The following is a 27,257-nucleotide window of genomic DNA, read 5'->3' on the forward strand; positions in this document are numbered from 1 at the left end:
ATATTGCTAAACATTTAGTACTGTCATCTTGTTCTTGGATTAACTTCAGTTAATGATATTATTTTTTACTGACATTATATATATATATATATATATATATATATATATATATGTACACACACATATACCTTATCTTCAGTGGAACTAAGATATTAATTCAACATAATCAATAATAAATTTTAAAGTGTTTTACTGACTTTACTAAATCATATTATACACATATGATCATGTAATTAAAAGAACATTTCTTATATTAGGTATGAGATGATTTAAAGAATGGAATAGACCTGTTATGCTAAATATTGTGCTTTGAAAATTACCTTAAAGTGTTGGAAACCTTCAGCATTAAATATACTAAATTTAATTAGTTTATAAATTACTTCATTACAATATCAATAAATTACTGCACTTGTGGGTCCTTAACATGACCAATTGGGAACAATTACTTTAGTTTAAGCTCATTCACCATCTATTTCCAAGCTTCCAGGCAGAGAGGGAAGATGAGAAAGGAAACCCTGAGAGGGGAAGAGCAGAAGCACCAAGAACCCCTTCTCCTGAACCCCTATTAAAAATGCTCATGGCCTGAAAAATAAAGAAGCTAATATGAACTGCAAAATGAAATAAGGAAAAAGCAAGCTCAGTATGTTGGAAGGAATTTTTGTCTGTCCCATAGACAAATCAAGTTTACCTAAACTTTGTTATCTCTTTCCCTCCTGGTAATTTTTTCATCTCCCAAGGTTGCTCCTGTCTAAGGTCTTGTACTTTCAATTGTCTGTGCAATTACTTATGCCCAAATCATTTAGCAGATGAGTTCTGCAAAATTGCAAATGGAGATATGTTGAATTTTCTTGACTTTAAACTGAATCCTGTGTTATATAATGACATTTATAAAAATGTTTTCTGAAATCAATTAGTGTATTTAATGAAATACCATTATTTGATTGTTGTTGATGTTTACTTATCTCATCAAATGTGTTCTAAATTCAATCTTTTATATTTTAGCAGTCTGTGACATTTAGGAAAGGAAAAAATAAATACATTTATATATCAAGGAAACAGCAAACACAGAAAAAGACAGACACCAAGTTCTGTGGAGTAAACCGCGCTGCAGAGCAGGAATATGATACAGACAACACAGGTGAGCAGGTGAGCAAACGCTCCTCTGCAAAAGACTGGTTCCTGTGTAGCAAAACAAAGTGGCCAAGCTTCTTTCAAATTATTTTTTAAAAATTCACACACCAGAAAGATAAAAATTTCTGTGATACTCAAAAATTATAAGGAAGATAACAGTTTTATGATACAAGAAATAAAAGGTAGCAATAATAAAGTTCAATAAGGTTAAAAAAGAGGAATGGCTGCATAGGGTTTATCTGAATATTCTGTTTATTTTTTTGTTTGTTTTTCATATACCCCTGACATGCAATATCATGTGTTTCATTTATACAACTTAGTGATTAGACATTTATGTCACTTGCAAAGTGACCACCCTCATATGTCTAATAGGCATCTGATATCATTATAATATTATTGACTATATTCCTTATGTTGTAGTTTATATCTGCATGACTATTTCTATAACTGGCAATTTGTACATCTTAATACTTTCACTGTTTTTTACCCATCCTAATGTCTTCCTCCCAACTGGCAACCATCAATTTGTTCTCTGTATCTATGAGTTTGATTCTGTTTATTCATTTACTTTGTTTTTTATTCCATATATAAATGAAATCACATGGTATTTACATTTCTCTAAATTTAATAAATAAAAAAGTGCTGAATTACAAAGTACATTGTCATTATAAAAGCTATAAACAAGTGACATCCTAAAAGGTTAATTGTTTAAAAAATAACTTCAAATTATCTTTTTCCCTTTCTTACATTTTCAGAATCAAAATTTTTCCACATATTAACAGAATTAATCCTGCATGTTACTTATAATACCAGTAATTTTCAGTGGAGTGCTTGAGTCCATCAGCTATTAAATAATAGTTTATACCTGATTTAGCCATTTCATCAAAACACTTGCCCTTTTATTATTACAGTTAATTTCTAGAAACAAATAATTGCTCTATAGAAATATTTTCCCCACGATGTTAAATTTAATTAAATCCTAAAAGTAATCAAAGATGCAAGAAATTATAACTTCAGTTCTGAATATAAAATACTAAGCCAATAAACTATCTTACTTTGTATATTTGTATTATTGGTGTATAATAAAGACAGTAATGCATATAAATACTTGATGAGAACTGCTAAACTTACCCTCATGACCGTAAGTCACTACATTAAAACTCTGAAGTAATGCAGATGAACAAGAGGTATCAGTAAATGTAGCCTTCTTTATCCAAATGCTGTTAAACCAGTCTTGCAGATGGAATGAATCAGAGTTTACAGGCATGGAAATTAGTTTCTATTTGAGGAACTAGTTCTATTCTATAAAATTCTTTAAAACATTTGTCCTGGACTAGTGAGGTGGGCTTTTTTTCATTTTGAGAATATATGTCAATTCAAAAATTATGTGCTGGAAGCAAATTATGATTAGTAAATGATAACTGGTCTACTTGGAAATTACTAAAATACTAAAGTATTTCTGACTAAATTTTTGAAACGTAATAGGAAACTAATATCCATCCTTTGACTTAACATGTCAAAACTACATTTGATGACTCTTTTTTGCAACTCACTGGTATGCAATAAATGGAAATGTGAACTCTTAGGGAAAGAGAGAATTAAAGAAAAAACACTATCAATTGTGCATTGGTGGTATTAATAGTGGTATAGTAAGTGCAAGAATAGCTGAAAACTAATTAATTTGTATCTAAAAGAATCATTCTCTGACAAAATGTTGAAGAAATAATGTCACATTTCATAATGACTATACAAATATTTTATCAGGTATAATTTATATATTAAGACTTGCTCTCAAGTATGAAGATTAGACATTCAATCACTTTAATAACCCTTCAAAACTTCTAAAAGTACAGAAAGAAAAAATGTGCAACCAAAAACGTGGTAGGCCTGAATTATTAATATAACATTGATATACAGAATACTAATGATATCCAAGTCAGAAATAAAGGCATTACTCAAAATGTAACTTCACATGATTATAGCACAGTGGCTCTTGACATGTGGAAGAGAAAGTGAATTTGGCAGCACTGTGGCTATGCTCAAAACTCAAAAGTATTCCAAAGATTTAAGTTAATCTGTGGACCATAAAATCTCTCCCCAGGCCCTGGTTACCTAATATTCTAAAGTTGCCCATAAACTACCTCCAAATTCCTGTTTTCACAATTGCACTTAGGTCAACCAATTAGCAAAACAACAGCCCATGGTTCAAAGCTATGACAGATTCAACAACCACCCTGCAGGCACACACTAGGGAACTTCATATTTTGGTGCTAATCTCAGCAGGTATCTAAAAGAAAGCAATCCCATGTCACAGTTAGGGGAAATACAGTAAAGCATTCAAAGAGGTACTTATGTTGAAAGTAAAGACTAAATACATTAAAATAAATAAAGCAATTAATATAAATGATAAATTATTTTCAATACTTAAAATATGCTAAAAGTAAACATGACATTTTTTTCATGGAAGGTCTCTTCTTAGGCTCCAGGATGCTTAATTATGTTAACTGCTTTGTCTCAATGGATTCACTGGAATTTGCCTCCCTACTTCTTAAGAATTTTCACAGATTAATAACATGGTAAATTTAAAGTTTAAAATTAAAATATCATTCTAATGTAATACTGAGTTAGTAGAAGTATTTTTGAGGAAAAAATCATTATACTTGGTCATGCTTTCTAAGCTATTTCACACTGACATTATAAACGGTAAGAAGGATTGGAAAGGTTGTCACTGCCTGCAGAATCAGGTTTACAAGAAATAACCTCTGAAAACAGAAGGTAAACGATAATAATTCAGAATAATCCTTTCAGACTTTTCTGACTGAATGCTTAAAATCAAATGTTTTAGACACGATTTTCCTTGCTGCAGTACATTTGCTTCCCACCAACCAGGGAAAGGAACAAGAAAAGTAAATGACTAAGGTCACCATCGTTCTGTCAAAAATCATACTTCAATAATACCAACTGTTAATGTAAATTTTCTATTATTTGTGATTCAACCCTTTCAAATTCCATGATGCACTCTTATTACCCACCAATTGCACACTGGAATTTTTAATCCAAAAGTATGCAATAAATTTAAAAAAATGAACTGAGATAAAGAAATTATTAGTTATAATCATTCAAGCTTTTACTTCTTGTTCTTTCTTTTTTTCAATGTACTATTCCTAAGGAAGACTTAAATGTAAGGAGATAAAAATGATTTTGTATATAAAATACCAAAAAAACCCCTATGCATCTTTGGGAACAATTAGAAAAACCTTTGTATCTGTATAGATTTCTCATTTCTCCATAAATTCAAGTGTTCCTGATAGATGATTGATAATGTCAATGTTGGCTTTGGGTCTCACTCAAAGACAGTCTTCTTTCTCAGTATCAATTTACGTATCTTCAGTATCTTGAAACAGCAGATCTTTCATTTCGGTCTCTGCATCTGTTTCCAGCACACATGGGACTGCATATCCACAGCCCCACATGATTTCTCTGATCAATCTGAAACCTAAACCAGAAACTCAACCTAGTATATTACTTCAGTACTTAGTAACGAGTTTCCCTCTGTGTGAAGCTACCACTAATGTTGTCCTTCAAGTTCCTTATCTAGTTAATTTTATAGCCCATTTTTCTAGAATCAACTGCTCCTCTAAGGATTAGGAACTAACCCCTGACATCAATGTAAGGCTATGGTTCTGTCATCCATCAACGTAGTCTAGAGCTTAGATTCTCCTTGCCTTTTGGACAGTGTCTGCTCCTTTTCCAGAATATTCTAACCAAGCTGGAAATAGCTAATACCCATTGTAATAAACACCAACTGCTTGATTACTGGCTTGAGGTACAATGAGTTCCATCTTTTGGAACATATTACCTCTCAGCTCCCATGGTTGGGTCTGTCTTATTCTGCCCGCCCCATGCTTTTTTTTTCTGCTCCCCTTCCTTATTAGCTCCAAACTTTCCTATAGATTCCTTTTCAATGACATTAGGTTTTCTCAGTACTACTTCATATTTATAAAGTAATTTCCCAATATTTTTGTCTTATTTTTTCATGATTTCATTTTTAATATCTGAATATTAGATATGCTTGCATTTCATCTCATGCATGTGAGATATAGATCTAAATCTATTTTCTTTTCCAGATATAACTGTTCACTTGTCCTAACATCATTTATAGAAGAGCCCTGCATTTTGTGGGGAATAAAATCACTACTTATTATTTTTTCCTTTTTTCATTTTCTCAACAAATTAATTTTAACAACAAACTTTAACATTATCTTCTTGTGACTTACAGTTTATGAAAGAAAATTTAATATTTTACCTGTCACAATTTTATCACATAAATCAAATTCTATTGTCGTGTTGGCACCTTCAGAATGATGGTTTCAGTATTTTGTTCTAAAACAGTTGTCATCCAGAAACTACAGCAGGGAATGACAAAACTGCTTTTCATAAACAGGCTAATGAAAATCATAACATCTTTATAGATCCTTATGATCTCTAACCTACCTCTAAGTCACTACCCTTCCCAATAAACCATACTAAAAACAAGAAAAACAGTAGTTTAAAAATAATCAATAGTAGCTTAAATGAAATAGACAAAAGACAGCTTCCTTAAATCAGAAAATCATCTAATTAGCAATGGTACAAAATGATAAAAATACTGTACAATGATACGTCTTTAAAATACTATAGTTAAAAAGAAAGATAAAAAGGAAAAAATAGAGCCAAAACTCCTGTATCTCAGTTCCTTAAATCCTACAGATAGGCTGCTTTCAGTTTCCGAGAGCTGTGCCAGATCAGAACTTAGGACTATGAAGACTCCCACCAACACGAATTCACTCATCTTTCCAAGAAGTCTCAGTGGTAATTTTTTTTTATTAAAATTTTGTTGTTGTTCAAATACAGTTGTCTCCATTTTCCCCCACCACTCCCCCCATCTCAGCCCTCCCCATCTCGCACCCTCCATCCTACCCCCTTTGGTTTTGTCCACTTGTCCTTTTTAGATGTTCCTGAAAACCCTTCCCCCTTTCCTCCCCATTAACCCCTCACACCTCCCCTCTGGTTGCTGTCAGTTTGTTCTTAATTTCAGTGTCTCTGGTTCTGTTTTGCTTGCTTGTTTGTTTTGTTAATTAGGTTCCAGTGGTAAAAATTCTTAACAAATTAGAATATGCAGCATGAGAACAACTCTGAAATCTCAGAGAGAGTGTTGGGAGAGCAGTGAAATATATTGATGTGAACTGAGGGGAGGGTATGTGAAAGCAAAAGAAGCTTTTTCTTTGTTTTTGGTAAATGTGCTTAATTCTGAGAATTGTAGATTGTTGAATTTCTTCTAAATGACATACTTATCTTCTCAGTTACCATGTGAAACTCATTTTGAAATTTAATCTATCATTGTAGTACATTTTCAGAACTAGTAATAATACAAGTATGATAGAATCACCTTATTAAAAATTCTTTTAAAAATCTAAATTTTACTGAAAATTTCTGCATTGAAAACATCAATGGATTAATTATACTAATGAACAAAGTTATTAATAATTGCAAGAGTCATAGTTTCCTTTTTACACATCTCTGCAGTTAATACATGTAACCACAGAATCCTGGAATTGGTATGTAGAATCCATTAAATGTAAAAATATCCCAGCAATTAAGTAGGATTCGGGTTAAAAGCTAAAATAAATTTGATTTAATTATAATGGCATTTATGCACTCTGTGGCACAATTCAGCAAACATTATTTAAAAAGCAAACACAAAGAAATTGGAGTCTAATGAATGAAAGTGATAGTTAAAGCCTATTCCAAATGCATCCTTATAAGAGGCTTATCTAGCATAGCCAAGATATTAACAATCTATGAGTTTAGTAACCCTGTGAACTATACAATGATAAGGTCTAACATGTACTGAAGATAATAGCTTAGTTTCAGTTTTAACAGGCAAACAGCTCCTATGAAAATAAAAAGTGTAAATGATAATGGATAATTTTAAATAAATTGTCTTCTTTCTATTTTGAAACCTAAAAAATCCTCCAGAGTCAGTCCCAATTTCTTTGAGATTTGAGCTTCAGCATATTGGCAGGAGAAAATCTGCAACCCATATCAATCTAAATTCTTATCATACACCCTTTAAAAATCATAATAATACATTATATTATAAATTTATGACACATCTCTTAAAATGTTACTGCTTATATAAGGAACTAGAAATTGTGTCTATTAAACGCAGATTTCTAGAATGGAAATGGTTAAATTGGTTAAATGCAGACATTTCCAAGCTCTGTCCTCATTGCTTCCTTCCTGCCTCAGTGAAGTTTGTCATTGGTCTCTTAGCTGAAAGAATACTTGTTCTGTTCATCAAGCAGTCAGGTTCAAACCACTTACTAATCATTTATTTCCTTCACAATTTGGTGGTTATTTTAAAAAACACTAGCACAAATCAAAACAAAAACAGTACTGTATTTCATTTTTAAATACCCACAGTTACTTACTAAACGGCATGCACTCACCTGTTTGACACTATACCATTTCTCAAATCCTGGAATTAGTTGGAACATCACCAACCCAATCTTCTGTTCCACATTAATTTTTCTTATGGTAGTTGCTTTGTATCACAGCAACTGTCAAAAATCTAACTACACAAGACAGGACATCATCAAAAGTATCAGAATGCAGCCTAGTTTTGCAACTGAAATCAACTATAGTGAGTAGTTTGCAGGGTTACCATATTTTCCTTTTTTCTTTTTTTATTGTTGTTCAATTACTGTTGCTCCCATTTTTCCTCATTATTCTCCCCTGCCCTACCCTACTCCCTCACCCTCCACTTCCAATCCTCCCCCCATTGTCTTTGTCCATGGGTCCTTTATACATGTTCCTTGGCTTAACCCTTCCTTTTCTTCCCCTCACATCTGGTCACTGCCAGTTTGTTCTTTATTTCCATGTCTCCAGCTCTATTTTGCTTGCTTGTTTGTTTTGTTGGGTAGGTTCCACTTATAGGTGAAATCGTATGGTATTTGTCTTTCACCACCTGGCTTATTTAACTTAGTATATTGCTCTCCAGTTCCGTGTTTAAAATATTTTACATTCTTTGAGTTCACTGGGACACCTTGGTACATGGTGGGGGAATCAAGGTACCAAAATTTATTTCAATGACAATAACAAAACAGTTTTGGGACTCTAATGATTGCAAAGTGTCACTTATTTCAAAATTATTAATTTTATATAGCATGAAATAAACAGAACCATTTAACAACAGGTCATTAATTTTACAAATGCATATTGAGTGCCGGCTATATGCAAGGCAGTAGGATTATAGTGCAAAACCAGGCACTAGACTGGCCCAAAATATTGAGTCTAATAATACTGAGTATCATTTAGGGTATGTTTTTTATAGAGTTCATGAATATAGTTGCTAAGGTATAAATTGAAGCACTGCTTTGGAGAAGAATTTGGCAATGTGTTACAGTACTTAGAAAATCTGTTGATGTGCATTCACCACCACCCAACATTACTTTTAGCAGTTCTGTAGCCTTGCAAAATTCTGCCTTACCTAAAAAAAACCTTCTAAAATGATATTCAGTTCAGCAAGGGCTTGTAATAATCACAGAAAACAAGCAATCTACTGGTAATATGCTGATGAATGAATATTCTATTCATACCTTCAAAGATTACAGAGATACTAAATACATAAACAAAATCTAAGGTTCCAAAACATACAATAAAGTTAAAAATAAAAACAAGTTGAAAATTATTTTACCTACATTTTAGAAATAGAAAAATCAACATTTATTTATATGAATGCATGCAAATATGAAAATAAAAACTTTGCAATATATTAATACATGTCATTTCAGAATAAAAATTCCCTTGGGGAAGAGAAGAAGTAAAAATTAGATTTTAGTGATTTGTGTTTTTAAAACATAAAATCTGAAACAAATATTCCCAAATGTAAACAACAGTTAAATTTTAGATAGTGATAACACAAATGTTTCTTCTTACACATATATTTGAAATATTTCACATGTAAAATTAATTTGAATTAAAATCAATACAAAGAAGGTCCCTTAGGTACATTGCAAAAAGAACCAGCTCAAAGGGCAAATAAGTAGACTTCTAGAACTACGTTGATATAAAAAAAATGCAACATCCTTCTGGTGTAGCTGAGATAATCCTTAGTCCAAACACTAGACTGAGATGCCCATTCAACTGTACAAGGACTGCAGATTGACATTAGTGTCCCAGCATCATGAGTTCATTCCAAGGTTCAATTCAATTCCACATAAACCTGGACTTTACAGCTGTGACAGTCTGGGTTGGGTACAGACATGAACATTATAAACAGCCATTTAATGAAAGGATTAGAAGCACCATCTGTTCATGAGTCAGCAAAGCCAGAAAATTTCCATTGTCAATTTTAATTCTTTGCTTATGAATTTTTTTTTACTGTTGTCTGAGTTTTCTAGGACAAACCCAGGCGTCCAGTCAACACTACGAGCTGCAAATTTGAAGTCACTAAGCATAATGCCCTAAAGGAAAAGCTAAAAAATGAGCTGTCAAGACAAACACTTGAAAAGTACCTTTTTCTTTAAATCAGACTCCTGAGTAGTTAAACTGTCTGCCTGTATATTCAGTTATTATTTAATCTAATAAAGGGATCAGTATTTGTTTCATGTCAGAAAAGAAGCCTTTTCCTTTAACACATTTTATCTGTTATCCAAGATTGAAATTCATCCAGGGACATCAAACATTAGTACACAAATGTACTTGGTTTAGACACAGCTCTTACATGAAGACCTTGTACGTTTTGTGTCTTTAATTTGCATCGAGCTGCATTAATCTGTCACTTCTCTAGAAGTCAACCCTTGATATAAATTCTGAATAAATTCTGATCAAGTGCCACTCTCATCACACTAAACACAGTCTTTGTTCTGGAATTCTGAGGAAATTCAACCAAAAGTCCAGCAAATGTACTCAGTCTAAATGTAAAACATAATTATCATGAGATTCTCTGTTGTCAAGAGATGAAGTCACCTTATTTAGTCAATGTTCCATAAGATTGAAACATTAGTCTTATTTAGATTATGTTCAATAAGACTGAAATGCTGAATATTTTTCTAATTTTAAGGGCAGAATTTTTAAAGATGTTATCAAGATTAAAATTAAGCTTAAAAAAATAAAATGAAGAACCTGAGTCTTTCTTTTACTTCACACTATACAATAAGATTTCATGTGGGGAAGAAACAAAGCCAAGATTGATGAACTAATTTGCACATTAGTAAAGTTGGGAGATACAGAGAAGAATATAAGAGGGAAAATGGCAGAGTTTACTCAGTTGAGTGAAAATTGTATTTTAAGCTCTATTCCTACTTTTGGTAGTCTAAAAGCACTATTTCTGATAAGGAAACAACCTGAACCAGCTGTTGCAATACTAAACGATCTTCCCCAAAATATTCACTTCACTTATCATGCTGCTCTACTGCTCACAAATACAAAATCAGCAGCTTTTCTTAGTTTCTCATCTAAAAAGAGCCAAGAAGAAAGAGAGAAATGGAAAGAACATTCTGTTGCTTTCAAATAAGTCTTGATTTATACTTTAGTTTTATAATTTTATTCATTAATATGTCATATTTCACTATGAAAACTCATATTTGCTGTGAAAATATTTATATAATTCCTTGACATTTAGAAGTGCCTTTTAAATTTATTATTAATGTATTTCTAATGGCCTGTGAAGCTATTGTGATCATTTTTCTTTTTACATATTTAACTTGAAAAATACAGAAGCCTAGAGATGTTAAGCTCTATCATTTTTCTAAGACCATATAGTTCCCCAGAGTATATCCAAGTCAAAATCGTCTCACATGTATCTTGTGGTCTTTCTACTCTAAATTTCTTGAATGTTAAAATTCACAAATTTACCTTTTTCCTCTGTATTAAAGTAGATTGAAAAGATTATTTTTTCTCTTCTAATACATAACACACTCAATGAAAATGTCCCTATGAAAATATAACTAGCTATAGAATCAGTTTTACAGAACTCAATATATAGATGTCCTATATATAAAAATATGAATTTCTTAATATTCACTGAATTATCAAATGTGAGTTATTACATAATTAGGTTAGAGACTATCAGGGCTTAAATACATAAAACAGTGACATTTTGAAAATAAAATAACATGCATAAAGTAGTTAAGATAGAACTTTGCATATAAGAGGTAATTAATGCATATGATAATGCTATATCATCATTATTTCATATATGTATATATGAAATATACATATATGATAGCTCTTTTTGGTAATGGAATCCAACCCTACTGTATGTATACAAAATGCAGAATGTATGAAACTGTCATCTACATCTAAACATAAAATTCTTATTGATGTCACATGAGGAAGACATCATTTAGATTCTAGGATTGGCAAAATACTACTAATAAAAAAAGCATGCACCAGGTATGCTGTTTATATAAAAATATAAACCTACCTGGAAATCTAGGAACCATAATGGAAAAACGCTGAAGACTATCAAAATGAAAGCAAAATAGAATGTCCTCAAAGTGGCATCTTTTGGGGCAAACTGTGTGGAAGGACAAACTTAAAACACAGAAGAATTTGTGATAGAAACATCCAGATTTCTATACCTCTGTAAGTTGTCCCTAATTTGAATAAAGAAACACAAAGTTTAATTAATTTAGTATTAGAAAGCTAGTGAAAGCCAGAGCCAAACTCCAAATCCAAACTGTCCAATCTATAGCATTAACCTTTAGATGCATGTTAACATCTTTATATCCCTGTTGTGTAACTTTATTTCTATGTAGACTTAGAAAAAATAAAGACTGTGTTAGTCTATATTCAACACAAACAATTAGAAAAGGCAGGTTTGTGACACAAATGTAAAATTAGAACCCTAGAACAAATGTCTATCTTAGTTCTCACAGGTTTTATAAACATAAAAGTCTCATCATCATGAAAAGCAACATTATACTGCGATAAAAATTATTTGAATTTACGTGCCTTCTGTGGCCACATATATTCACACGGATTCTTAACCTTATTTGGCATGAATATTTTAGGAAGAATAACATTTGTAAATGTATTATGAGATTAAATAAAATACTCAAATAATAACAAAATTTAGCAACAAAACTCAAAATAAACCTATGCATCAAAACTTGTCAAAATTAAACCTAGGTAATATTTTGAATTTAATGAAAAAATAAGAATTAGTATTCTAAGCTTTCACTGGAAGAAACGAAAAATAAAAAGATAAATCAACCATAAGATGTAGTAGAAGGAATACAGAACACCACTAAGAAGTTAATGACAAAAGTAATAGACACAGAATAGAAAATCTCAATAAAATTAAAAGCTTACATTTTGAAAACTTTTAAATGTCAAAAAATCTCAGGCAAGACTGATGAACAGAAATGGTAGAAATATACATTACCAATTATAGAAATTAATAAAGAGGCATCATTATAAAACTTAAATATTAAAAAGATATTACAAACAACACTGCATCAATCAATTTGATAATTAGAATAAACAATAAATTCCTTGGAAACACAACTGACCAAAATTGATAGAACTAAAAATAGAAAATATGAATAGTGCTATGCCTGATAAAAAAAAATTAAACTTGCAGCTAAAACCTGATACAACCTAAATGTCCTTCAAAAGATGAATAGATAAAGAAAACTGGTGTGCTATATCAATTTCTATAGTACATATACTACACTACGTATACATAGAAGGTGGGATATGTTTACAGTTGTTCTTACTGAAAATTATACAACAATTAATAAATAATAATAGACAAATAAGCTATGTTTCATGTACTCACAAATGTAAATCTACTTTTTGCCCCACCCTGTATGTGTGTATACATATAATGGAATATTATTCAGCCATAAGCCATTTGCAACAACACAGATGACCAAGCAGGGAATTACACCAAGTATTGAAATAAGACAACCATAAAGAAACAGAATAAAATAGTGGCTGCCATGGACTGGGGATGCGGAAGAAATTGAGCTGATATAAGTCAAAAGGTACAAACTCTCATTTCTGAGGATCTAATATACAACATGATGAGTACAGTTCATAATATGGGATTGCACACTTTAAGTTGCTTAGAGTAGATGGTAAGCATGCTCAACATAGAAAATTATCAAAAATATAGTTTATAAAAATAAATGAAAAGCCTGAAGTAAGCTCTAAAGCAAATGCACCATTATATAGAAGGATATATACCACATATGAAAGTATTTATTGAAGGTAATTTTATTCAAGGTTTATTGAAGGAATGGTAAGTTGATTAAATACCTAACAATCAATATACACTAGTACATTAAAGGAATAAAGAAAAAAATGACTTTTCAATGAGTGCAGAAATAACATTTGATAAAAGTCAACACATTCATAATATGAACCAGGAATAGAAGGAAATTTTGTTTATGGCTGAAATTTTTCTATAAACCCAACACTATTTTAAAACAAAAGTTTATTTTTTAAAAGACATTTTTGGGTCAGTCCTCATTAATAGCAGCATAGGTAAATGTAATACTTGAATCCTCTCACAACCACATCAAAAGTAAAATTAAACTAAAGAACAACTATCATACAGAATGGCCTAAAATATAGCTGAACAGGAGTCTTCCAATTAAGGATATAAAGAAGCCAGGAGAGGCAGAGATTAAGAGCTGATCCAACACACCCACATGCAGTGGAAAAAAAACACAAGGAATATCTGAGCTGTGGAGGTCCTCCCTGAGGAACAAGGGGTCCCAGCCCTACACCAAGCCCCCAAGGCCAGGGTTCCAGTGCTAGGAGGAGAATTCCCCATAACTTCTGGCTATAAAACCCAGAAGAGATTATGGCCAAGTGACATGGAGGGCTTCTGGCGTTCCAGACATTCCTCTTACAGGGCCTCTCTTAAAGGTCCCACACACGGGCTTACTCACATTCATTCAGTCTGAACTCCAGTGCTGGGGTAGCAGCTCAAAAGGCAGCAGGGACATGTAGGCATTTGGACATATGGTCCAAATAAAAGAACAGAGCAAAGCTTCAGAAAGAAAGCTAAGCAATGAGGAGATATCCAACCTATCTGATGGAGAGTTTAAGCCCTGGTAATCAAAATGCTCACAGAACTGATTGAGTTTGGTGGAAAAATGAAAAAAACAAATGAAAGATACCCAAAATGAAATAAAGCAAAATATTCAGGGAACCAACAGTGACAGGAAAGAAATCAGGACTCAAACCAATGATTTTGAAAAAAAGGAAGAAACAAACATCCAACTGGAACAGAATGAAGAAACAAGAATTCAAAAAAATGAAGAGAGGCTGAGGAACCTCTGGGACAACCTGAAACATTCCAATAGGGGTGCCAGAAGGAGAAGAAAAACAGCAAGAAATTGAAAACTTATTTGAACAAATAGTGAAGGAAAACTTCCCCAATCTGGCTAAGGAAATAGACTTCCAGGAAGTTTAGGAAGCCCAGAGAGTCCCAAAGAAGTTAGACCCAAAGAGGAATACATCAAGGCACATCATCATTAAGTCGCCCAAAATTAAAGATAAAGAGAGAATCTTAAAATCAGCAAGAGGAAAGGAGAGAGTTACCTACAAAAGAGTGCCCATAACACTATCAGCTGATTTCTGAAAAGCAAGAAGGGGCTGGAAAGATGGAAACAAATATTCGAACTAATGAAAAGCAATGACCTACATCCAAGATTGCTCTATCCAGCAAAGCTATCATTTAGAATGAAAGTACAGATAAAGTGCTTCCCAGATAGGTCAAGTTACAGGAGTTCACAATCAGTAAGCCCTTATTATATGAAATGTTAAAGGTACTTATCTAAGAAAAAGAAGACAAAAAATATGAACAGTAAAATGACAATAAACTCACAACTACCAACAAATGAACCTACAAGAAAAGGCAAACAATGAAAATAAAAACTAAGCAAACAACTAGAACAGGAACAGAATCAGAGAAATGGACATCACATGGAGAGATTTCAGTGGGGAGGGGTAAGGGATGAATGGGGGGAAAGGTACAGGGAAGAAGAAGCATAATTGGTAGATATAAAATAAATGGGGAGAGGTCAAAAATGGTATAGGAAACAGAGAACTCAAAGAACTTATATGTAAACCCATGGACATGAACTGGGGGGATGCTGGAGGGTTGGGGGGTTCAAGGTGGAGAGGGAAGAAAGGGGGAGAAATTTGGAAAACTCTAATAGCATAATCAATAAAATATACTTAAAAAAGAAAGTTATTAACATCAAGAGAAGCTAGGTGAAGTGTAAGTGAGAATTTCCCATATTATGTAACTTTTCTGTTAATGTAGTATCATTTCAAAATAATATGTTTTTATAGTGAAAGAATAAGGCAAATGTTATGGCTAAATGAGCATCTATGTATCACACAATTAAATGTATATTTTTTTGGAAATATCATATGTGTGATGTTTAAAAATACCATATTATTAATGCCAAAAGCATTTTCTCTTCTCCACACCTACAGTGACTTTTGGAAATCTTTTCCACCTCCATTCTCTCAGAGTTGTCTGTTACACCATATTTTCAAAATGCATTTTTAAAACTGTGAGTAAGAGCCATCCACATGGTTTAAAGAATTAAAAAAAAATATCTACATTCTGGAATGTAGTTTGCTAATTCAGAATAAATATAAAAAAAAATTTCCCAATGGAAACTAAAATTTGGATGAAGGACAGGCATTTATGCTTTAGTGCTAAGATCTGGAACAAATTCTTCAACTAAGATGAGTTCTTACTGTCTTAAATCTGGACAAAGGATACAATAAATAAACAATAAGTAAAATAAAGTATACATTTTCCTAATGTTAGTGACAACACAATTTTAATAAGCAATGTGCCATACTTTTTCTAAATGGCTTTGAATCAGAAATGCTGTCATTAATAAACATTACTACAATTCATGTATGGGTAATGTAATTCCAGTAATTCCAATGCAGTTTAACCTGCATTGAAGCTGATAGGAGATGTCATATTGTTGTCCTTTGACCTAATAATTATAGTTTTAGCAATCCATTATAAAGAAATATTTCAATAGCTTCAAAAGGCTAGCTACAAAAACAATGGTCATTACATTATAATGCATTAGACAAAATTTGTGCCCAGTAAGAGAGGTTTTAGGGTCATCATCTGAGATCAGTAATAATACCAACCAAATAGGAGTGCTCTCTCGAGAAAATAACTAGTACAAGGGACTTCCGGCCAAGATAGAAGCATAGGTAGATTCACTGTGCCTCCATGCACAACCAAAAGGAGAACAACAACATATTTAAAAACAAAAGACAACCAGAACTGACAGAAAATCAAACTGTATGGAAGTCTGACAACCAAGGAGTTAAAGAAGACATATTCATCCAGACTGGTAGGAGGGGCAGAGACAGGCAGTGGGGAGAGAGGACACGAGGCAATGCAGTGTTTGGAGGACTGGGGTGGGCAAGGCAGTAGCTGGTGAACTAGGCGGTCCCATATTTTTGTGCAGGTAAACCGGAAGAAACAACTGGGGAGCAAGGCAGATGGTACGATCCAAGGTTCAGATGTGGGGAAATAAAATCTCAAAACCTATGACTGAAAAAACATGTGGGGTTTGAGGCAGCAAGAGAAACTCTCAGACTCACAGGAGAGTTAGTTGGAGAGACCTACGGGGTCCTAGAACCTACACAAACCCACCCACCTGGGAATCAGCACCAGAAGGGCCTAATTTGCTTATGAGTAGCAGCAAAAGTGACTGAAAGCTGGCCGAGAGCTGAGCACTGTTCCCTCTCAGACCCCTCCCCCATATACAGCATCACAACACAGTGATGTGGTTATCCCACCCTGGTTAATAATGAAGGCTGCTCTGCCTCTTTCTATATAACAGGCCACCAAGACAAAAAAAAATGGCCCAAATGAAAAAACAGATCAAAGCTCCAGGAAAAATACAATTAAGCAATGAAGAGATAGCCAACCTATCAGATGTAGAGTTCAAAATGCTGGTAATCAGGATGCTCACAGAATTGGTTGAATTTGGTCACAAAATGGAGGAAAAAGTGAAGGCTATGCAAAGTGAAATAAAGGAAAATGTACAGGGAACCAACGGTGACAGAAAGGAAACTGGGACTCAGATCAACAATTTGGCACAGAAGGAAGAAATAAACATTCAACCAGAATAGAATGAACAAACAAGAAATCAAAAAAAAAAATGAAGAGAGGCTTAGGAACCTCCAGGAAAACTTTAAACATTCCAACATCTGAATCATAAGAGTGCCAGAAGGAAAAGAAGAAGAGCAAGAAATTGAAAACTTACTTGAACGAATGAAGGGAAACTTCCCCAATCTGGCTAAGGAAATAGACTTCCAGGAATTCCACGAAACTCAGAGACTCCCAAAGAAGTTGGACCCAAGGAAGCACATACCAAGGCACATCATAATTACATTACCCAAGATTAAAGACAAAGAGAGAATCTTAAAAGCAGCAAGAGAAAAGGAGACAGTTATCTACAAAGGAGTGCCCATAAGGCTATCAGCTGATTTCTCAAAAGAAACTGCAGGCAAGAAGGGGCTGGAAACAAGTATTCAAAGTCATGAAAGACAAGGACCTACATCCAAGATTACTCTAACCAGCAAAGCTATCATTTAGAATAGAAAGGCAGATAAAGTGCTTCCCCGATAAGGTCAAGTTAAAGGAGTTTATCATCACCAAGCCCTTATTATATGAAATATTAAAGGGACTTATCTAAGAAAAAGAAGAAGATAAAAAATATGAACAGTAAAATTACAACAAATTCACAACTATCAACAACTGAACCTAAAAGAAACAAGAACAAACTAAGCAAACAACCAGAATAGGAACAGAATCACAAAAATGGATATCACATGGAGGGTTATCGGTGGGGAAAGGTACAGGGAATAAGTAGCATAAATGGTAGGGAGAAAATAGAAGGGGTAATTTAAGAATATTAAAGGAAGTGTAGAAGCCCGAGAACTTATATGTACGACCCACAGACATGAACTGGGGGGTGAGGGGAAATGCAGGTGGGTGGGGTTGTGGCAGAGTGAAAGGGAATAAAGAGGGAAGAAATGGGAGAACTATAATAGCATGATCAATAAAATGTATTTTTAAAAAAGAAAATAACTGATACCAAAAAACTGCTTAAAGTTACTTCTACTGATTTGGTTGATTATAGCTATTAAATCTTTTAGACATTATAATTTAAAATAAGTCATGTCTTCTTTCTGACTTCCATTTGTCAACTCTAATCATGATGTGTTTCTATTACAAAAGTTTTAATTTATAGCAAGTCATATAATCAATAGCTTCCTTTACTTATTCTCAGTTCTATATCTTAACGTTCAATAGTTTAATGTAATCCCAAACTCCATAACACTTCATGTCTCCCTGGAACAGTTATTATCACAGTTTTACAGCTGAGGATACCAAAGTTTAGAGAGGTTTGAGGGTTTACATAGGATCTTAGAAGAAGCAAATATTTGAGAAATGTTTGGTCCTAACAAATAATACATACAGAATCCAGCACAAATAACACCCTCTTTTCATTAGAATCTTTTATTACAATATCATAAGCATGTAATTCTGTAACATAATATTACACTCAAGCTCACCAGATGACATTTTAGATGAAATGTTCAAATTAAAACTATAAATTATTATACTCATGTTATCCCCCTACCAACCACACTCAAGCAGGCATTAATTCTGCCAGATCCTGTATTTGATAAACTCTAGGAACTTACACATAGTAAGTATTCAAGAAAGGATAGTGATTAACTATTACTGTGTTCATCATTATCAAATAAAGTTTCATATTTCCTATTACTATAAGGATGTACCAAATAGATTATTTTTAATTAACTACTGTTTTACATGATAGAATTCAGCTTTTTTCAATTATAATTGGCATACAATATTATATTTGTTTCAAGTATATAACATAGTGAGTAGGCATTTATAAAACTTGCAAAGAGATCATCCACAGTTATTACAGTATTATTGACTATATTATCTATATTGTATTTTACATACTGCTGACTGTTTTTATTGCCTCCAATTTGTACTTCTTAATCCCCATAGCCTTTTCCATCTGTTTCCCCACCCACAGAGTTTAGTTTTAAATAAATATTTCTACATTTCTTCACATTTTTATATCTTTCTATTTAGCTTCATACACTTTGTGTATCTTCTGCATTCCTTTATCTATTTATTTGTATGTATTTTGTAGTTTATTTGGTAGCTTATGTTGTTATGAATGAATTTGATTTTTTCCACTACAGTTGCTAATCAGCTATAGCTGCTGTTGCATAGAAAAAATATTGATTTTTGTTGTAATACTTTGATAATGACAATAGTGCATTGTAAAAGAAAAGTTAACCTCAATTTGATTACACTGAAGAGTTTTTTCTGTAATCAAAAATATTTTTTTAAGATTTTACTTTATTTATTTTTAGAGAGAGAGGAAGAGAAGGTGAAAGAAAGGGAGACAAACATCAATGTGTGGTCGCCTCTCACATGGCCCCTACTGGGGACTTGGTCCACATCCTAGGGATGTGCTCTGACTGGGACTTGAACAAGTGACCCTTAGGTTTGCAGGTCTGCACTCAATCCACTGAGCTACACCAGCCAGGGCCAAAAATGTTTTTTTATTCTTCACTCAAGATAACATCAAGGTATTTCACTTGTATGGATAGTTATAAAAAATTAATTGAAATAAAAATAAAAGAAGTTACATTTCTTTAAATAAGTGAAAAGTAATTTTAATAGATGTGATGCACTGACTTGTGTTCCCCAAAATCTTATATTGAAGCCCCAACTCATCCCACCACCACAGAACATGACTGTATTTTAGAGACAAGCTCTTCAAAGGGGTAAGTTCAAATGAGACTATGTGGAGGTCCTGCTCCTCCAAAACCGATGTCACTGGAAGAGAAAACAGGGCAGGCATACACAGAAGGAAGACCATGTGAAGCCATGGAGAGAAAATGCCCATGGACAAGCTGAGAAAAGACAGCTCAGAAGAAACCAACCTGGATGATACCTTGATCTTGATCTTCTAGCATCCAGACCTATGACAAAATAAATTTCTGGTGTTTCAGGCATTTGATCTATGGTCCTTTGTTAAGGCACCCTTAGCAAAAGGGTATAATACAAGCAAACAAGTGTGTTTTATTTTTTTCCTAGAAGTTATAATTCTATAATTTTATTATATATTGTAAGAGATCATTTAATTTTTCAACCATTTACAGAGAACTGCAATAAATAAACAGAAAGAAGCACATAATAAAGATATATATTACAGCTTAATGGATGCTAATTATACAGTGTATGTTTTTTACCTGAAAAAACATTTAAGGTAAATATTCATAATAAAGCTTAAATTGAAATATCACATATTTGGGAAAATTATAAAGTTCTAAATAACGTAGCTTAAAATGGTAATTAGGAAATACTCTTATATTTAATGAGAAAATGTATCATCCAAATTTGTGAGATAGAGCTATAGGTTTCCTTAGGGAGATTTGTACTTTAGAGAGAAATTTATATTATATATCTGAAAAGAAAAAAATGTTGAATATCAACAGGCTATACCAGTAATTTTCAACCAGTCTGCTGCAAGAGGTTTAAAAACATGAAATACCTGACCTCTTTTCCCTTAGATTGTTAAAAAATAAAAAAAGACAACAGCCAACACAACAATAGTCTTCTGTGTGAATGAGTTAAAAGTGTACCTACTTTTAGTCACACCAGCAAAAAGAATATTTTTTTGGTGTGCCACAGAATTTTAGTAGTTTATGTGTGCCATATTGATGAAAAAAATTGAAAATCACCGGGCTAAACTTTTACCACAAAAAAGTTAAAAAAGTAAAATCCATTAAAATGTTATAATTTTAGAGCAATATGAATAATAATTTTTTTCTATTGTAATGATCATGTACATAGCTCAATTTCCCATGTCCCAAATACAGATTTTCAAAGTTTATTTGAAGGAAAATAATTCCTTATCAGAAGGTAAAAGTGAAAAATAGTTCACCTGACTGGTGGGGCTCAGAGGGTTGGGTGTTGTCCCACACACCAAAAGGTCGGCGGTTCAATCCTGGTCAGGGCACATGCATGGGTGTAGGGCTAGGTCCCCAACTGAGGGTGTGTGAGAGGCAACCGATCAATGTTTCTCTCACACATCAATCTTTTTCTTTCTCTGTTTTAGCCTTTTCTGACTAGAAAATATATACAATTATGAAGATTTCTGTTATCACTCTAGATACTTAACTTACACCTTTTCTTATTCTACTCATGATCTTTGGAGAAAAGTGTTGCAATGAATGAGTGGCCAGCAAAAGCCTCTGGTGAATAACAAATGCACAAGGGTAAAGCAAAACCATGTCCTTAGTTACCTCTTACAATAAAGTTGTATAAGAGGCACAAGCAGCTGAGATTGAAGATAAAATGGTAACAGTGTTTTTTTTGTTGCTGCTTCTGTGATTGTCTGCTCCTTTATGCCTGGCTGCCCCGAAACAAAGGAATTATACCAAAATTCAGAACCTACTTCAATAAATGGTATAATTTCATGAAAGAAATTAATAGAAAGTCATATATAAAGAATTCTAATCAGTTTTGGAATGAGTCACTGCTGTATTAAGTAACAACAAAGCATTAAATTTATAAATGTTCCATAATTTACATAAATGTGTTTTATCCAAAAGTTTTAGTATAGATATTTAATTATATTAGCAATAATTAGTATTGCTATACTATTATTAATTAGCAGAGCTTATGACCAAATCCTATAGATACTGAAGCTAAAATGAAGGCTTTGCTTATTAATTACCTGATTAAGTATAGTAGCAAAATATGTGTTCAAATAAATATAAAGAATTTCTTAACATAGACCAATTTATATTTCCCATATTTATATAGTTGTACCATTTAATGTTGTTCAAAAGAAAGTATGAGTAAAATTTTCACAATTTTGAGTCTATACAAAGGTAGGTAAGTGAATATGTATTTAGTGGTAATTATGTATGCACCTCCCCTTCCTCAGAAATAACCTGTTCTGGTTTTACAGATGAGAGAGAAATGAGTATCAGAGAAATCATGTTCCTTTTCCAAGATCACAAAACTAAGTGATAAAACCAGTAATTCAAGCACATTTAAAATACAAAAGAGCAAAAACAAAATATCTTGGATTACAACCCTCTGAGATGAGTTACATTCTTATTGAGTTCAATGATTAGAAGTTCTGTCTATGCAACATTATGACAATCAGATGCATCCAATTTTCTTTTTTGCTTATTTGTCAAAGCAAACCTATAGAATGCTGAGACTGACAGAGAACTGGGTTACCATCCTGGAGACTGGCAAGCTAACTATCTTCGTGAAACATAATAAGGCAGATTTTCTGAGACTTTTAAGCAAATCCAACTTTTCCATGGACAAAGATATCTGAGAAATCTCATTTTGGGGGGTCACTTGGTATCAACTACATACATTTGTAAGGTCCCTTCATTTGTCAGTGAATCTATTACTTAGTGTTCAGTGGTTAAATTTCTAAATGATAATTAATACAAAATTAATAGCTTCTATAGGAACTGCTTTACCTTTGTATTGACACAATTCACCCCACTAGGACCCATTCCAACCAAAAATAAAGGCACTGACACTAATTATTCAGTGCATCTAGGAATTTTAAAAAATGAAATGAGAATGATCCCTGATAATATCAAATAATGAAAACATTAAGAGCTCTTCATTGCAATGAGTCTGGTCAGTTGAATTTTGAAAAGTGTTTCACAAGCCACTTCATTTATCACCATCATGCTAAGGAAAAGTCAAATATCTAACAGATAATTGTTACTATGTCCCTATCTATAGTACATTTACCAAATGTCTAATCTATCACATGAAATAATTTATGATTCCTAGTATGTGCATCAGTCTTCCCTCTGACAGTTAAACTTTAAAGAAACAAAACAAAACTGGATTTTATCACTGCTTCTTGAGCATGTAAGCTATTACCTAATTTCCTAATACATCTGAATGAAGAGCACTTTAGGTTTCTAAACAATCTGTCAATCACTGTATGACTGAACATTTTCAATTCACTCACATTTATTCTAAACTAGATCTCACAAGTGGATGAGCTTGGTTCCAAGGCAGAGGACAAAGGGCACCACACCAGGCATATTAGAAATGTCACACAGAACTGTTTCCTCACTCTCTCTCACTAGATGGTATCATATTCCATAACATTTTTTAAGAAAAAAACCCAACTTGTAACACAGAACCACATATAACTTTCTTTCTTTTTTCTTTTTTGTACTTTCACTTTTAAAGACAACTGTCAAGGTGACCTATCATACTCTAAGATACAAACATAGTTTTGTTTTTTACAGAAATTTTATTTGAAAGGTGACTATATCTCTAACACATGAAAGAGCAAGAGCAAAAATCAGGGAGGGAACCAATCAAACTACCTCAAATTGACTTAAAAATATGAGTCACATTAATTTTAAAGAAGCATTGCTTAATAGATACATAGGTAATAAGTATGAATTTGGTTAATGGGTAGCATTCAAAAAGAAGTCATATTTCATAACTTTTTCAAAAATCTAAATCTAATAAGATTTACTTCTTCGTGTCACATAGGAATGACAGAAAATTCTTAGTAATGTATTATATTTTGGAAAGTGGTGGAAAGTGGTAGAGATAAGGACCCTCAATGATCCCTGGGGATTCACTAGAGTCTCAGGATAACATATTTGTACAGGAAACTTGGAGAATAACTTCGGGTTTAATGAGAACTGGTTAGTGTGGAGATGCTCCCTGACCAAGCCCCATGTAGTTTATTCAAAGATGACCCGCTTCCTGGCCTTGGGCACTGCAATCTTTTATCTATTTTCCAAAACCATGGCCTTTGGTATTTGGGTCCCTTGCTCCATTAAACACCAGGCCTTCATCTGCAGGAGCTTTGTAGGGTTCTGGCCTCAAAGTGTTACAATTTCTGAGGCACAGCTTTATGCACATTTCTCTTGAGAAACTATTTCATGGTGGGCTATTTGTTCTTTTGAAACTAAAGCAATAACCTCTCCTTTCTTTTTTCTGGAACAGGCATGAAACGGAGAAGCTGTTTACTTGTAGTGCAAGTTTATGGGGAGGGACAGTGTAAGGAGACCTCAGACTTTTTGACAGGTTACTATTGTGTTGTACCTCCCTCTCCACTCCACTTTCCAGAACAGGGGTAGAAACAGATTAGATTCATGCCTCTCTAATGGGTCCACAACAACAACAATGACAAGTTGGATACTCGTTTTTTTTTTTAAATATCCTTTGTTACACAGGAGTGTTATAAAAACTATATATAAGCAAAAAGATAAGAAGTGAAGGATACTAACTAATTTTTTCCATTTCCACTTCAATGATTCTTTTGTCTCTTACAACTTTTATTTTACAAATAATTCTACAAGAAAGATTGTTGCCCTAATCACAGTGGTAAATGATAAAAGGAGTAATTGCTAATAGCTCAAAAGGTATATATTTTATGACAAGTAAAATACTGATTTCTCAAGAAAGGCATTAATTTCAATTCATTTCTTACCTAACAGAATATAAAGTACGACTCGAAAGAGGTTTACACAATGAAAAAGCACTACAAGTTCAGTATGTGCCACTTATTGTACAAAAGTAATGACCCAGGGCTTCCCTGTTCTTTCAATAGCAACAGCAGGAAGTAGTTCCCTTGTTAGAAGTTTGTATTTTCATTTTACAACAGGCACACTAGACTAGATTATAAGACTAGACTAGATGCTAAGATCTGAGCAACACACTGTTCTGCTCATTTAGATAAAAGCCTTGTCTATTTCATTGTGGTGTAATAACTTAGGGAAAACATTTCACAAATGATTTTCCAGGAAGTTAGAGCAAAAAAAAAAAAGAAAAAATCAAGAAGAGTTTAAGGTCTGTCTGTTCATTTCTTATGTAGCTTTAGGAATCTTTATGAACTGTCTTATGCTCATGGTGATTCTTTTTCAAAATAAATATATTTCAAATATATATACATTATATGTATGTTGTGTGTACAGATATATGTGCATATATATGTGTGTATATATGTGCATATATATATATATATCTTCACTACCAGTAATGATAATGGAAATTATATTATTACATGTCTTTATCATTTTAGCACATATATGTCTAAAAATCAAAATGCCATAAATTTCTCTGGGAAGTAACCAGCTAATAGATTGTGTTTATTTGTTTTACATAAAATAAAGTCCAGAGGGAGTTCTACTTCTGGAAAGTTGGAATAGATATACTTGTTTCTCCAGTTAAATATAACTAAAATCTTGGGACATTATATATAAAGCAAACATAAGACTGAAAGCTGAAGAAACAAAGGCAAAATGACAGGGAATCTCAGTCCACCAGGAAAGATATGGTAGTTAATTTACCAGGTATTCTCTTGGGCTCACATTTCCCAGACTTGAAGCAAAAAACTAAAAACCAAGAAATGCCAACAGACACAGATCAAAAAAATAAGCCTCATAAAAAGCCTGTTCTCTCTAGACAAAGAAAAGAAAAAAATGGCAATCCAACAAGATAGCAAACTTTTAAGCTATGATCACTCTGCTCTGCTCAAATACTGCAGAAAAATCTTTGGTCCTACCCCACCCACACTGGCAATCATCAAGTGGGTAATTCCCCTTCACCTGGGGAACTCCAACTCTCCCTCCACTGAGGTCTCAGAGAAGACTGAGGAGTGGCCACCCACCCCACCCCACTGTGTCAGTAAAGACCAGGTGGAAAGTCTGGACTTCCACTCCCAACTGGTAGTGATAAGGTGCCTTCTTTACTCCTGCTGAGAAAAATGTCAGAGGGAACTTACAAGAGGCAAAACTTTCTCCAGTAACTAAGCCACTCCCTTCCACCCACAGACTCAGTGGAGGCCACCTGGAGAGCAGTCAGTTGGCATTTTTACATCACCTGCCCAGAGAAATATCAGTGGAGGCCTCCTGGGGGACAGAATTCCCAACCATGTCTGGCACCAAGGTCAATGGAGGCTAACTCCCATCTCACTTTCCCAGCACTCAAGCAGTGCTAGAGGAAGCCAACTACATCAGAAGTGCCAGATAAGGTCCAGAGTCTCCTAAAATGACCAGTAGTCATAAGACAAGAATGTCTACAAGCTTAACTCGTATTCAATGTAGCGCTGGAAGCTCATGGTATGAGAAAGTAAAATAAAATCCTTTGTCCTCAGAAATTAAAAAAAATTAATACAACTGTTACTCCTCACAGAAAAAAATGATTTTCTATACAGAAAATTTTTGAAATCTATCAAAAAATAAAATAAAAGTTTACTATTTCAGCAAGGTTACAGGTATGTCTCAGTCCATTCAGGCTGCTATACCAGAATTACCAGAGAGTGGCTGGCTTATACACAAACAGACATGTATTTATCATGATTATGGAAGCTGGGAAGTCCAGGATTAAGTCACCAGCAGTATCATTGTCTGGTGAGGGCCTGCTTCCTGGTTCATGGATGATTATTATTTCGTGTGTCCTCACATGGCAGAAAGCAAGGAAGCTGCCTGGAATCTCTTTTGTAAGGGTGTTAATCTAGTTCATGAGGGTTTCATCTTCATGACTTCATCACCTTGCAAAAGCCCCAGCCCCAAATACCATGGTGTTGGGGAGTAGGTTTCAACACATGCATTTGGGGGGGCACAAACAGTCCATATCAAGGCAGAATATCAATATAAATATTAAAAAATCAAATTTACCTAGAAGTAAACCTTACAAAACATACACAGAATTTATATGCTTAAATTGCAAATTGCTGGTAGAACAAATCAAAGAAAACAAAATACACTCAAATAAAGACATACATTGCTCCTTGATTGCAAGACTCAAAATAGTAAACATGCCAATTATTCCTCAAATTAATCTACAGGTTCAAAAAATTCATATAAAAACCCAAACATTATTGTTCATAAATGTAAATAATATTATTGTATAATTCATATGGAAATACAAGTAACTAGAATAAATAAAAGAACAATGAAAAAGGAAAACAAGGTGAAAGAATCAGGCTACCTGA

At 33.3% G+C, this 27,257-nt stretch overlaps 1 protein-coding gene across 3 annotated transcripts in view; it reads right to left on the bottom strand.

The window, feature by feature from the left end:
• Nucleotides 1-27,257, bottom strand: part of KCNJ3 (potassium inwardly rectifying channel subfamily J member 3) — a 131,346-nt gene that overhangs the window by 58,581 nt on the left and 45,508 nt on the right. Inside the window, exon 3 of one of the 3 annotated variants that reach the window (XM_045830431.1) lies at nucleotides 11,620-11,774. The exons of the other annotated variants lie outside the window; for them this stretch is intronic. Within the exon in view, the coding sequence (XP_045686387.1) occupies nucleotides 11,671-11,774 (104 nt within the window). The 3' untranslated portion in view covers nucleotides 11,620-11,670. Of the gene's footprint in view, nucleotides 1-11,619; nucleotides 11,775-27,257 lie in introns of those variants that run through there. 3 annotated transcript variants of the gene reach the window in all.

The sequence above is a fragment of the Phyllostomus hastatus genome, unplaced genomic scaffold, assembly GCF_019186645.2.
Source record: "Phyllostomus hastatus isolate PE091 unplaced genomic scaffold, TTU_PhHast_1.1 phas_contig_1, whole genome shotgun sequence".
NCBI classification, from domain to species: domain Eukaryota; kingdom Metazoa; phylum Chordata; class Mammalia; order Chiroptera; family Phyllostomidae; genus Phyllostomus; species Phyllostomus hastatus.